Source organism: Anolis sagrei, chromosome 2 (genome assembly GCF_037176765.1).
Source record: "Anolis sagrei isolate rAnoSag1 chromosome 2, rAnoSag1.mat, whole genome shotgun sequence".
In the NCBI taxonomy this organism is placed as follows: domain Eukaryota; kingdom Metazoa; phylum Chordata; class Lepidosauria; order Squamata; family Dactyloidae; genus Anolis; species Anolis sagrei.
Genome location: NC_090022.1, coordinates 179406141 through 179419173, shown reverse-complemented (window position 1 = coordinate 179419173; position 13033 = coordinate 179406141). Strand labels below are relative to the sequence as shown.

Here is a 13033-nt window from a genome sequence, read left to right as displayed (position 1 = left end):
TTTGGAAAAAAAAAGTTTTGTTGTGGAAACAAGGATTGGTGAAAAAGCTTCAGTGGAGACACTTATTTCCCATGATAACTCTTCCGGGAGTGGATTACCTTTGTGGGGGGGTACATTTTTGTCACTTAACTGTAAGTCTGATGTTTATAACTTGGGGACTGTTTTGAAGGGAAAAAATGAGTAGTTAGTTACACAGTTGTTGTTTAAATATATTGATATGTAAGTGTAAGTATTATTGGTTTCTCTGTTTGTGGTTTTATGTTAAAAATTTGAATGAAAAAGAATTAGCATCACCTAGAGAAGATTATGGGATTTTCTAGGTCCTCCTACATTTTTAGTCCCTGGCTCTGTATGCATCTTGCAGGAGTGATATGGAGACTAAAGATGAGGCATGTGCATTCTCAAAGTATGCTCAGCGGAACCCTTGAGATTCTGCAAAACATACTGAGGGGCTCTGTGGTTTCCTTCCACTTCCTCCTCCTACAAATTTTCCCTCCTCTTTCCTGCTTCCCCTTCCCTCCCTCTCTGCCTATAGCTTTTTTTTTTCTTTTGTCTTCCTTGCGTCCAGACTGCTTCTTATCTCTTAAAGTCTCACACAGGGTTATATGTGTATATTGTGATGATAAATGTAGAGGACAGACTTATATGCTCCTGGTTTCCATGGAGGAAGAGCCTAATGAAAAAAAGCATAAAAATTCACATGTTTCCATTTGGTGCTAAGATATAATTTATTGTTGATACTTTTCGTTCAATATTTCTTCAGTTTGTGTTAGCACATGTAGGATGCTTGGAAGTGGGTAGACCCAAAATTATCATCACCTTCTCTTTTTTTAACCAGAAATACATTTTTTCAATATTTGCAGAAGTAATATCTGTTTCTTGTTCCTACATTTTATTCTTTAAAATTGAGACTAAATCAGCATTTATAATACAAAATCACAACGGTTTGATTCCACTTTAATTGTCGTGGCAACAGCCTATGGAAGCCTTAGGAGTTTTCCATCAGAGAGCCCCTCCACTGCCTTTGACCAAATTACAAACCATCCAGAACATCACTGGAAACAGCCATATCAGTGATCGTGGAATCATATCACTATTATTGTGTTATGTGAAAGGAGCCTTAGATACTGTAAAGTAAATGGGGATAAGGTTGTCATATATGATAAAATTGGTGAGGGGCAGAGATGAGAAACTTTCAACAAATAGAATGTGGGGCTAAATATGGGGAAAGCAAATTGAAAGAGAATAGAACACTTTCCCCTTAAGAACAATAGCATTACATTTAGTTATAGTGTTGGTAGGTTATAGTGATGGCAAGTTAAGAGCAGTTGCACTGATACAAATCTTTGTCATGACGCAGAGTGGATGCAGTCTAGAGATAATTGAAATTGAGATTGACGTACATGGAACTGCTAAAGAAGGCAGTTCCTTGATCTCTTTCATTTGATGTGGCCTGATGTTTAGGGAAAAAAGTCTGCATATTAATATTTATCTTGCAAAAAGTACTGGATGTAATTTTAAGGTGGTTTGCATTCATATTTTGTGTTCAATTAAGATGGCTAATATTTGTGTTCTAGAAACTGCCATTCACCATCCCTGAACTAGTCCAAGCGTCCCCTTGTCGCAGTTCAGATGGAATCCTATACATGGGTATGGATCAACTTTCTCCCTTAAAAGTAAAACTGTAGTTTTTTTCAGGATGTTGCCACACAAGTACAAATATTTTTGCTTCTAATTGTACAAATCTCACCTATACCTGTAACATTTGTATATCCCCTCTTGATGTTTTCTGATATCTAAATTAGTTTTTAATTCCTTACAAAAATAATCTGTCTTCAGTAGTCTATTGTACAGGACATTGCTTTGTTATTGGCCTTTATATCCGTTGAACTAGATTCTTACCTTAGTCACACTGCTGAGATCTATTTCTGTGCAGCAGTTATGCATTTTTTAAAGGTTTTGGGGTTGAAGTTTCTTATCAGAATTGAAGATGGGAATTGAGCTGCTTTTCTGCTTTATAGGCCTCAATCCCCTTGTGCTGTTCGAAGCATGAAAAGAAAAGAGATTATAAAGCACACCACTCTGTAAAATGATATTTTGAATAGCCAGTTTCTGGCTGGGACTTGGGGGAAATTATACTTTCAGAGTCAACTTTGATGATACTCAATGATGATATTTCCTATTAGGGAAGAAGCAGGATAGCTGGTATGTGGTAGACCTTGCAACAGGGGAAAAACAGCAGACGCTAACCTCTTCATTTGCTGAAAGTCTTTGCCCTTCTACTTCTCTCCTGTATCTTGGCCGCACAGGTGAGTTGTTTTCCTCATTTAATCCAGTCAGAAGGTCATCCTGTCAAGCCAGGAAGGCTTGAAAGGGATACGCTCAGGTCATGAGGTTTATGTAACCTCACAAGGTGAAGGGTTTACAATAAAAAATAATTAACTTACGCATAACAATAGGAAGGGCAGTTTTCTGCAGGGACTCTGTGAAGTGCACAATAGCTGCATAAATCATTGTCTTTAAGTGACTTCTTTACCATTACGTTTTATGCCACATTGTTTATTCAAAAATCGCTGCCTACCTATGACTTTTTTGCCAGGGTGAGATAAACATACGCACAGCCATGCTGAATCAAACTGTGCTCTAATCCATTTCTAACTGTGGTTAGTCAGCTGATCTCAGGACTTCCCCAGTTAGAGTGTGAAGACTTTTCCACACTGCTATCCTATACCATCTGAAACCAAACTTTGTTTGAAGATAGAGTTTTGTGAGAAGTTCTCGTTCTTTGGTTTTTTTAAAACTAATTTTTATTTTTACAATACAAAAAATACATACCGTGCACACGCAAATCATTTGCAATTCCCACCACCAACACGAAGATTATTTTCTTTCACATGTTCATTTCTTTTTGAGACAATCATTATATCTTTAACTATACATTTCCATCCTATACTATACTAGTATACTATATAACATTTGTATCTTATTTCTTATGGCTTGATCTCCGGAATGATTCATAATATAGTTCTTTATCTTTATCCATCTATCTTGGAGCCCCTGGTGGCGCAGTGGGTTAAACCCCTGTGCCGGAAGGACTGAAGACCAATAGGTCACAGGTTCGAATACGGGGAGAGGTGGATGAGCTCCCTCTACCAACTCCAGCTCCTCATACGGGGACATGAGAGAAGCCTCCCACAAGGATGATAAAACATCAAAATCATCCGGGCGTTCCCTGGGCAACGTCCTTGCAGACGGCCAATTCTCTCACCCAGAAGTGACTTGCAGATTCTCAAGTCTCTCCTGACACAACAAAAAAATCCATCTATCTTCCATTTCTCTCATTCTATTTTCATTGATTTTTAAATCATTTAATTTCACATTCATAATTTCAAATTCCATTTGCTCCACCAAATATTGATACCATTTATTTACTCTCCATTTTGATTTATCTTTCCACCCTAATACTATTACTGCTTGTGCACATTCTATTATTGCTTCTTTTATTTCCCTGAAGCAATCCATTTCCTCTCTTTTCCCTAATACCGCCATTTCCTTTGTTATGATCCACTTATTTCCTAGTATTTTATTTGACTCGCTGTTGGGTTCGCCTCCTTCGTGTTATATCATAAGAATGCAAAAAAAAAAAAAATCTGGTCAGATTCATAGCTAGTCCAGCATTATGTTCCGTAAGTGGTGATCAGGTACCAATGGGAAGTGCCATGGTGCCCTTCATGTCCCTGGTATTAAGTGTCATACTTCCTCTGCTGTGAGTGGTAGTGTGCATGACATTTTGTCTAGTGTTCACTGAGAGAGTTATGCTCTGTGAAATTTCTTTTTAACAGAATATACCATCACCATGTACGATACCAAGAGTAAGGAGGTCCGCTGGAATGCCACGTATTTTGACTACGCAGCCACTTTGCCAGATGAAGACGTCCAATATAGTAAGAATGCTGGTCCTTACTACCAGGCTCTAATGCTACTATGACATTTTTTTCATAGACCTGAATGAGCAAAGACTTAATATGATTTTTCGTGTCTGTCTCCATCCCAGAAATGTCTCACTTTGCATCAAATGGAGATGGACTAGTGGTGACTGTGGACAGCGAGTCAGGGGATGTCCTGTGGATCCAGAATTATGGCTCTCCAGTTGTTGCTTTTTACATCTGGCAAAGGGAAGGACTGTGGAAAGTCATGCACACCAATGTGGGGGTGGAAACCCTTCGCTACCTGACCTTCATGTCTGGTGAAGTTGGGCGCATCACTAAGTGGAAATATCCATTCCCAAAAGAAACAGAGGCCAAAAGCAAATTGATGTGAGTCTCTCTCTCTGATGTTCTGATGTTTTAAAAAATCTTCTTTTATGAGCTGGATTGTATTATTTTAGATAGGAATGGAGATACATATTTTCACTGTACTTTCTCATTGCCTACACACCGTCTGCAGTTTTTATAATAATTCTACACTGTTATGCTGTGGAAGGACATTCTCCTTTGACAGAAATTGAAATGTTTACAGAACCTTTCCATATAATTGTTTTTACTATCATAGTTGAATCTTACTTTTTAAAGCCTAATCAGCTTTACTCTTTCCACTTTAAATCTGCTACACTGTTATTCTAGATCAGGGCTTCTTACATCTTTCCACTCGAGACCCCTTTTCAAGTAAAAAACTTTTGTGTGACCCCAAGTATATAAAATAGGTCTAAAAACCAAATATTTACTGATAATAATAATAATCTCATTCGAGTTTTTTAACATTTTATCCTGCACATGTGGCCAGCCCATTGTCATTGTGATTGTGTTTATTTGTAATGTTATTTTGTTACTGTATTCATATTTTTTTTAATGTAATTTTGATGCTGTTGCTTGTTGCTTATGTTTTGGTTTTATCTTGCTGTAATATGTTGTCCGGGCTTGGCCTCATGTAAGCCACCCCGAGTTCCCATTGGGGAGATGGTGGCGGGGTATAAATAAAGATGATGATGATGATTATTTGCAAGGCTTGCTATACAGGCCGATTTCCCTTTTTATGAAGTACAGCATCTTCTGCAGAGCCCACTGTAAGCACTCCACAGCAAATTTGTATACATGTCTAAGGCAAACTTTTACTGTTACCAATTTTTGTGATTCCAACATTGAGCTAAGGGGACCCCATTTGGAATCGGGACCTACAGTTTAACAAGCAATATTCTAGACCAGTTAGGGGAATTATGCAGCTGCAGATGTTGTTGAGTTGCAGCTCTATCCATCATAGTGAATGGTGAGGAATGCTGGGAGATGTGATACAACTTGTGGAGGGCTGCACAATTCCTATGTCTACTCTAAATGATCCAAAAAAAGAAATCCCGAGTTTGATTTCTGCAGCAGGAATATTTCATGGGGTGAGGCTCCCATACCCAATTAAGCATATTGAAACTCCTGGCAAAATTGTGACATTTCCTTTCACTTCTCTAGACTAGCATTGGGGAGAGTTGTGTGAACATTTCATCTGCTTTCATGCTGTGTATTTCCTCCCATTATTGAGGTGTATTGCTTACCTCTTTTTAAAACAGCAGCTAGGATTGAAATACCTGCTTCTGTGTGTGAAAAGTGTTTCTAGAGCAGTGGTTCTCAACATTTGGGTCCCCAGATGTTTTGGCCTTCAGCTCCCAGAAATCTAACAGCTGGTAAACTGGTTGGGATTTCTGGAAGTTGTAGGCCAAAACACCTGGGGACCCACAGGTTGAGAACCACTGTTCTAGAGCAAAAGAGGCCTCACATTTGATAATAAATTGATGTCTCATTTGTGGTCTGGTATGGCATCTGCTTCCCAAGAAGCACACCATATTTATAAGTACTGCCGTACTAATATCTGCACAGGCAAAAGTAGGGTTTATTTATCATGTCAGGAGCAAACCAAACAGTTATATTGCATTTTTAACAAACAAACAAACAAAACACAAAGTTTGCAAGCTTGGTAGTTGATTAAATGTCATTTGACCACTAGCTGGCCACTTGGAGTGCCTCTGGTGTTATTATAAGAAGGTCCTCCATTGTGCAAAAGTAGGAGAAGGTAGGTTTAATGATCCTCCGTCCATTTCAGTATACACTCAAACTTATTTCCCACTTCTCAATGAATGGGAGCAGTGTCTAGTAGTTTCTTTAGGCAGGCTATCTTTCACAGAGATTATGAGAAACAGGAATTGTATTTCTTAAAAACAGCAGTGCTCTTTCACAATAATGTCATATATTTCCGGTTGTCCAGTTGGCTTGGCAGTATCTGTAGCTATTGAAAATTGAGGGAGATGGAAATCATAACACTGCCTTTCTGACTGTCATTTACTATGCTTCTAGGCCAACACTTTATGTCGGCAAACATTCCACCGGCCTCTATGCATCACCATCAATGGTCCATGAAGGAGTGGCTATTATGGTAAGTAGCTCTGTGTTCCCATTGTGCCATCCCTTTTGCAATATGGGAATCTGAACTCCTTCCCATATTTTTTCAGTTTGGATTTTTGTTTGCTTTAACTACTGCTTAAAATGTCTATTCATGAGATGGGTTTTTCCCTCATCATTCAGCTAGTTAAATTGTGTAAAGAGATTGGAGGAAAGGAATCAACACGGACAAGTTAAATAGGGGGGAAATCCTGACTGAGATCCTGCATTATCAGCACAACTATGAAGACATGAGATCTGTCATTGGCATTACATCTGAAGATGCCATACATCACACTCAAAACATGCTCTTTCAGTCAGGCCATGCTCCAACCAAAGAGTTTCCAGCTTTTTGAGTATTGTATCCTTCGAAATAATATTTGAAGTGTTCTTGTAGTAATAGGGCCATATTGAAGACAGGAAGCAGCAGACAGACCTCTTGGGGGGAGATAGCACAGCTGCTTTGGTCAAGACAACTGAAATTATGGTAGCACATCAGAAATGCTTCAGTCGGGGTACTGCCTCATGAAATCTCATTAACAATAATAAATATCCCAAATGTCAGCAGTTACAAGATAGTAAGTCCTTCTTTGAATCTTGTAACTGCTGTGCAGGATGCCAACTGCAGTTATAAATGGATGATTGGAAGCTCTAAGATCGTCCGGGGAGGCTCTCCTCTCGGTCCCACTACCATCTCACGTGCGGCTGGTGGCCCCCCGCCTCTGGAATGGCCTTCCAAATGAAATAAGACAGGCCCCATCCCTCCCCTTCTTTCGTAAGAGCTTGAAGACTTGGTGGTTTCAACAAGCCTTTGAAAATGACCAGTTCTAACTCAGCTCTACACATTGTTGAATACGGCCTTATTCTTCCTACCAATTACCCAGATTCTTTCCTCTACTTGGCCCCGGAATGAACAGCCACAGACCCGTACCTAATATTATTGTTGCCTGCCATAGCATTGCACTTAATTCCCAGGCCTCCTAGAATTTTTGGGTTTGCACAAATCTTGGCCCGGTCTTTTAAATTTTTTAATTGCCTTGAACAGGAAAGATTACTTTTAATATATGTGTGTTATGGCGACAATTTTTATGCTTATATTTTGTTTTGTTAGTCTTATGGTTATGTTGTTTTTTTTACTTTGTATGTTTTGTGATGTTACCTGGGAACCGCTCTGAGTCCCCTTGGGGAGATGGAGTGGTATATAAATAATAATAATAATAATAATAATAATTATTATTATTATTATTATTATTATTATTATTATTATTTGCCTGGACAGTTGGATGGGTGGATGGGCAGATAGATGGACAGGTAGATAGATAGTTGCAGTTCTGCCACTGTAATGCCAACCAACGAATGATTTTGTATCATTTTACTTTGAAAATGTCTCCCAAAGGCGCATCTAAACATAAGCATAGTATCTTACCAAAGAGAAATGCTAATATAAGGCACAGGAATTGAGCTGTCTCAGTACGTTGGGCTAAAAATCTATGTGCAGTGCCCAACCTTGAATTAATAATCCAAAGTACCAATAAAATATTTGAATTTACCATCTGGGTGCTTTATCTTAGGTCAATAATGGCCTTCGTTTATGATGTATAATCTTTTGGCTTCTTATCTGTTTGCCAGCAATGTAATGGAGACTTTCATTCATCCGTTTAAATACAATCGTGAGTGAGTGTGGAACATAATGTGAAATTAAACCCTAATGAACATTGTTGAACTCTTTTTGTTTAACTTTGTGAAAGCCAGCTGCTGCATTATTGTGTCCAAAGAACAGTAATGACATATTTCTCTCTCCCTTTAGCCCCGTGGAAGTCCCATACCTCTGATAGAGGGTCCGAAAACACAAGGTGTTACCATTGAAGAGTGTGTTATCACCCCAAGCACTGATCTGAAATTTTCATCTGGATTTAAACGAAAGAACAGTCTCCATTATTTAAGGAACCACTGGCTTTTAATAGGTACTAGGAAGAAACCATCCAACTTCTTCTGTGTTATATTGCCCTCTAGTGGAAAACAAAGCAAAGTTAAGCTAGGGAGTAAACTGGTTAAACATGATGATCAGAAACTTGTTGGGGACTTAGTTATGTTAATGGACTTATATATGTGGGGATTTGAATTTCACAGTTGCCTAATGTCCATATCGAGGGTTTTTTCATGTCAGGAGAAACTGCAAGTTACTTCTGGTGTGAGAGAATTCGCCATTTGCAAGGACGTTTACCAGGGGACGCCTGGGTGTTTTACCATCCTGTGGGAGGTTTCTCTCATGTCCCCGCATGAGAAGCTAGAGCTGATAGACAGTAGCTCACCCCGCTCCCCAGATTTAAATTGGCGATCTTTCAGTCAGCAATCCTACCGGCACAAGGGTTTAACCCACTGCGTCACCGGGGGCTTCTCATTCAGTAGAAGCATACTGTTACATTACTATCTAGCACAGCCAGCAAAGGGTCCAGTGCACTGTGGGACCAGGGTGTATTGGCCCTGGTGTGCCTTGAATCAGTCCCAATACACATTGGACATCAGGGCACACAGAACACTCTTGCTTGCATTCTACTATACATCTTTGCAATTCAATAAAGTGCTTTTTTTTCATGCCGCTACACGTTAGGTGAGATGTCATAAAGGATTTTGATGATTATTAATACAATCAGCCCACCACATTTGTAAAATTGTCTTTGCGGATTTAGTTAATCATGAATTTGATTAAATTTTATCTCTTAAGAATTTCTAGGTCCTCCAGTGTGAAGTTATGGTCAACTTCCATTGGAAATTGGGGCCACAAAGTGGAGTCCACAACATGTGAGTGTGGAGAAGAGAAAACCACAGACCCCTTATTACAATGCAGTCTGGGTCCTGCCACATGCACAGCGGAGGACCTTCTTATAGCAATAGCAGAGGCACTCCAAGTGGCCAGCTACTGGTCAAAGGACATTTAATATAATGCCAAGCTTCTAAACTTTGTGTTTTTTTTAGATACATTACAACTGTACCCTTGATTCGCTCCTGATACGATAAATAAATTGGAAATTGACCTTAAAGTTCTGTTGAAGGGCCAAGAGATTCCTAGAGAGGTATTCTCTCAGGTTAAACTAAAAATAACATTTTTGTTCGTGATTTTTCATTATTACGGGGTTCCTGTGACCCTAACCCTAGCAAGCATAGAGAGCTGGTTGTATTTTCAATTATGACAAAGCATTTTTCCACTTTTTAATAAATAAGAGGTGGCAAATGCTTTAAAGAGGGGATAATATAATTTTATTTTGTATGGATTTGTTATCTGTTTTCCTGGTGGCGCAGTGGGTTAAACCGCTGAGCTGTTAAACTTACTGACCAAAAGGTTGGCGGTTCAAATCCAGGGAGTGGGGTGAGGGCCAGCTTCTGCCAACCTAGCAGTTTGAAAACAAGCAAATGTGAGTAGATTAATAAGTACCACCTTGGTGGGAAGGTAACAGCACTCCATGCAGCCATACTGGCATCATGACCTTGGAGGTGTCTATGGACAACACCAACTCTTCGTCTTAGAAATGGAGATGAGCACCACCCCCCAGAGTCAGACACGACTAGATTTAATGTCAGGGGACACCTTTACCTTTGTTAGCAACAGTGTAGTTCTAAGGTTTTGATTTTAGAATCTAAAGTTATATACATAAGAATGAATGTGTGAATTAAAGCTTGAATGAGTAGGCATTTTGATTCTGTGTGCAACCTGTGCAGTAGTTCACAGATTAGAAAGTACTTTATTTTATTGTGCTTTCAAGTCCAAAACACACAAGTATTTGACTTATAAAATCTTACTCCTACCATAGAGTGTAGTGATTCTATTACCTTTCAGCAGGAATTGGACAAACTCAAAAAGGAGAAGAAATAAATGTGGAGCACTTGAGTTATTGCAGGAAGGCAGTTCATATAGTATGGTAGCTATGCCTAATGGGAGTTGCAGTCCAGTAAATCTAAAGGGCCGCATGTGTGTGTGTCCCCTGGTCATTAATAATTATTTTTATACCCCGCCAACCATCTCCCCTAGGGGACTCGGGGTGGCTTACAAGGGACATGCCCAAGATTACAATTAAAACACACATGTAAAACACTTTAACCAATTAAAACATCAGATAAATAACAACACAATTGAAAGCAATATAAAAACAATATGGCTGAAAGAAACATAGCTGAGGTACAGATAGGGCTAGTATCATCATTATGTCCTGTTTGTAAATCATCAGGAAAACCGATTACTACTGGAAGAATAGTTATTAGACAAATCCTTTGACTGTTCCTCGAGATGTCATATTTCAGGCCATTTAACTACAGCCCATTTGATGTGTTTTGACCATTCCTTTTAACTGAGAGTAACAAAAACCATCTTTCTCTTTGAAGGACACCATGAGACACCATTATCAGCTCCAACCAAGATCCTCGAGAAATTCCCTAGCAATTTGCCAAAGCGACAGGAAAATGTGATCCCGGCAGAATCAGACAAATCTGCTTTTGAAGAGGTTTGTGAATAAATATGGGTTTGTTAACACTTTCCTTAGGGAAGTAGCAGCATGGATTTCATCTTGTGCATTTTTTTTCAAAAGGGGAATAGGTGAGAGTGAATAGAGTAAGAGTTGTATATTTTAGATCTCATAGCCAAGTTACAGAATGAACTCTGAGATGCATTCAGAAAACTCAAAGAGTAATATGTTTGTTTAGAAATCACTTTCTTTTTCTGCCCAAACAGTTTGTACTTTGGGACATTTTCTGTTCCCTGTGCTAGATTTCTGTAAATTTGTTTTGTATTATAAACTCAGTGTTGCTAACTTTTGTGTACTATTTTGATTTGAGCTGTGGAATACTCCATTGTTAAATTTTGAGACCTACCTTGGTTGGTTAACATGCAGTGTGAATGACTAGAAACACAGCATGGATATGCTAGTAATTGTGGTTTCCATTCAAACTTTGGCACTAATACAATCTCTGGTCCATTTAGGCAATTGATATAACTGGGAGTTCAACGGAAGACTTGCCTCCTCCTCCGCCAAAAAACACCGGGGAGACACCCAGCCAGACCAGCCCCCGAACAGAAGATCCTGTCGACTCCATACTGAAAGACATGGCCACAGTCATCCTGAGCACTTTCTTACTCATTGGCTGGGTGGCCTTTGTCATCACATATCCATTGGTAATGGGGTCATTTATGACGTGAAATTTTTGGGTATTCACCATTATTGTGCAGGGGCCAGATTGCAACAGTTTTACATGCAGTAAAGTCCAGTAAATGCAGAAGGACCCTTGAAGCTGAGTCATGGACTGGCTTAGAGCAGGGCTCCTTAAACATTTCCCACGCACAACCCCTTACCACCCAGGAAAATGTTATGTGACCCCATGTATATCTATATCTATATATAAATGTAATGTCCATTTGTGGGATTAACATAACTCAAAACCCACTGGATGAATTGACATCAAATTTGGACAGCATACACCTAACAACCCAATGAGTGATCATCACTCAACCCCCAGCCCCCCCCCCCCTCCCCAAAATGAAAGGGAATTTAAAACCCAAACATGATCAAACAAGGTACAGCGCATGCGTGAAAATGACCCACTGGCCCCTCCCCCTCCTGCACGAGGGGAAAAAAACAAACAGTTGCAGGGAGCATTGAATGCTACAGTGGGCTGGGCAGGCAGACCACTGGGCTCCATGTCAACCACTTCATGTTTTTTAAGGGAGGAAGAAGGAAAGTATAATTAATAAAAAGAACATTACAGTTAAGTGACCCATTGCGTCTTTACCTAAAAATAGCATTCAGTGGATTATGAGGTCTTTCTTTGAAAGTTCGTGCAGATATTATAATTTGCTATAATACAGAGTTTGGGAAGAAATCTAAATCTAATGCTGCTTATTTCATAGCTTGTTTACTTCAGCACTGTATTTGCTGGGTGATGAACCCATATATTTGAAATAGTAATAATACATTTATTTTTACTTAGGATTATAAAATTTAGTCAACTTAGGTGCGTGGTTTAAAGACCAACAAATCACAACACACACAGCCTCTGCGACCACCAATAAGCGTAGTCATAAAAGAAAACAAAAAGTAACTTATACTGCAGTTGGAGATCGAGACTGTATTCAGGTGATGACTCCCCACAACAGGGGTCCTCAAACTAAGGCTCGGGGGCCAAATGCGGCCCTCCAAGGTCATTTACCCAGCCCTCGCTTAGGGTCAACCTAAGTTTGTAACGACTTGAAAGCACAGAACAACAACAACAATCCTATCTCATCAGCCAAAAGCAGGACCACACTTCCCATTGAAATACTAATACATTTATATTTGTTAAAATTGTTCTTCATTTTAATTATTGCATTGTTTTTAAGTGGTTTTTGCACTACAAATAAGATATGTGCAGTGCGCATAGGAATTCATTCATGTTTTTTTTAAAATTATAATCTGGCCCCCCAATAGTTTGAGGGACTGTGACCTGGCCCCCTGTTTAAAAAGTTTGTGGACCCCTGCCCCACAAGATGACAGCTCAAAAATTATACACTTTTGCTTTCAGTCTCAATTAACCACATATTACTATTATAGGTTATCCACCAACTCCTGGTACAGATTAACAGCACAAAT

At 39.2% G+C, this 13033-nt stretch overlaps 1 protein-coding gene across 1 annotated transcript in view; it reads left to right on the top strand.

The window, feature by feature from the left end:
- ERN1 (endoplasmic reticulum to nucleus signaling 1) overlaps positions 1 to 13033 on the top strand; it is a 79409-nt gene that overhangs the window by 51264 nt on the left and 15112 nt on the right. Inside the window, exons 5-12 of the mRNA XM_060763112.2 lie at positions 1578 to 1650; positions 2187 to 2309; positions 3843 to 3944; positions 4055 to 4316; positions 6336 to 6414; positions 8227 to 8383; positions 10797 to 10915; positions 11392 to 11583. Of these exons, the coding sequence (XP_060619095.2) occupies positions 1578 to 1650; positions 2187 to 2309; positions 3843 to 3944; positions 4055 to 4316; positions 6336 to 6414; positions 8227 to 8383; positions 10797 to 10915; positions 11392 to 11583 (1107 nt within the window). The remainder of the gene's footprint in view (positions 1 to 1577; positions 1651 to 2186; positions 2310 to 3842; positions 3945 to 4054; positions 4317 to 6335; positions 6415 to 8226; positions 8384 to 10796; positions 10916 to 11391; positions 11584 to 13033) is intronic.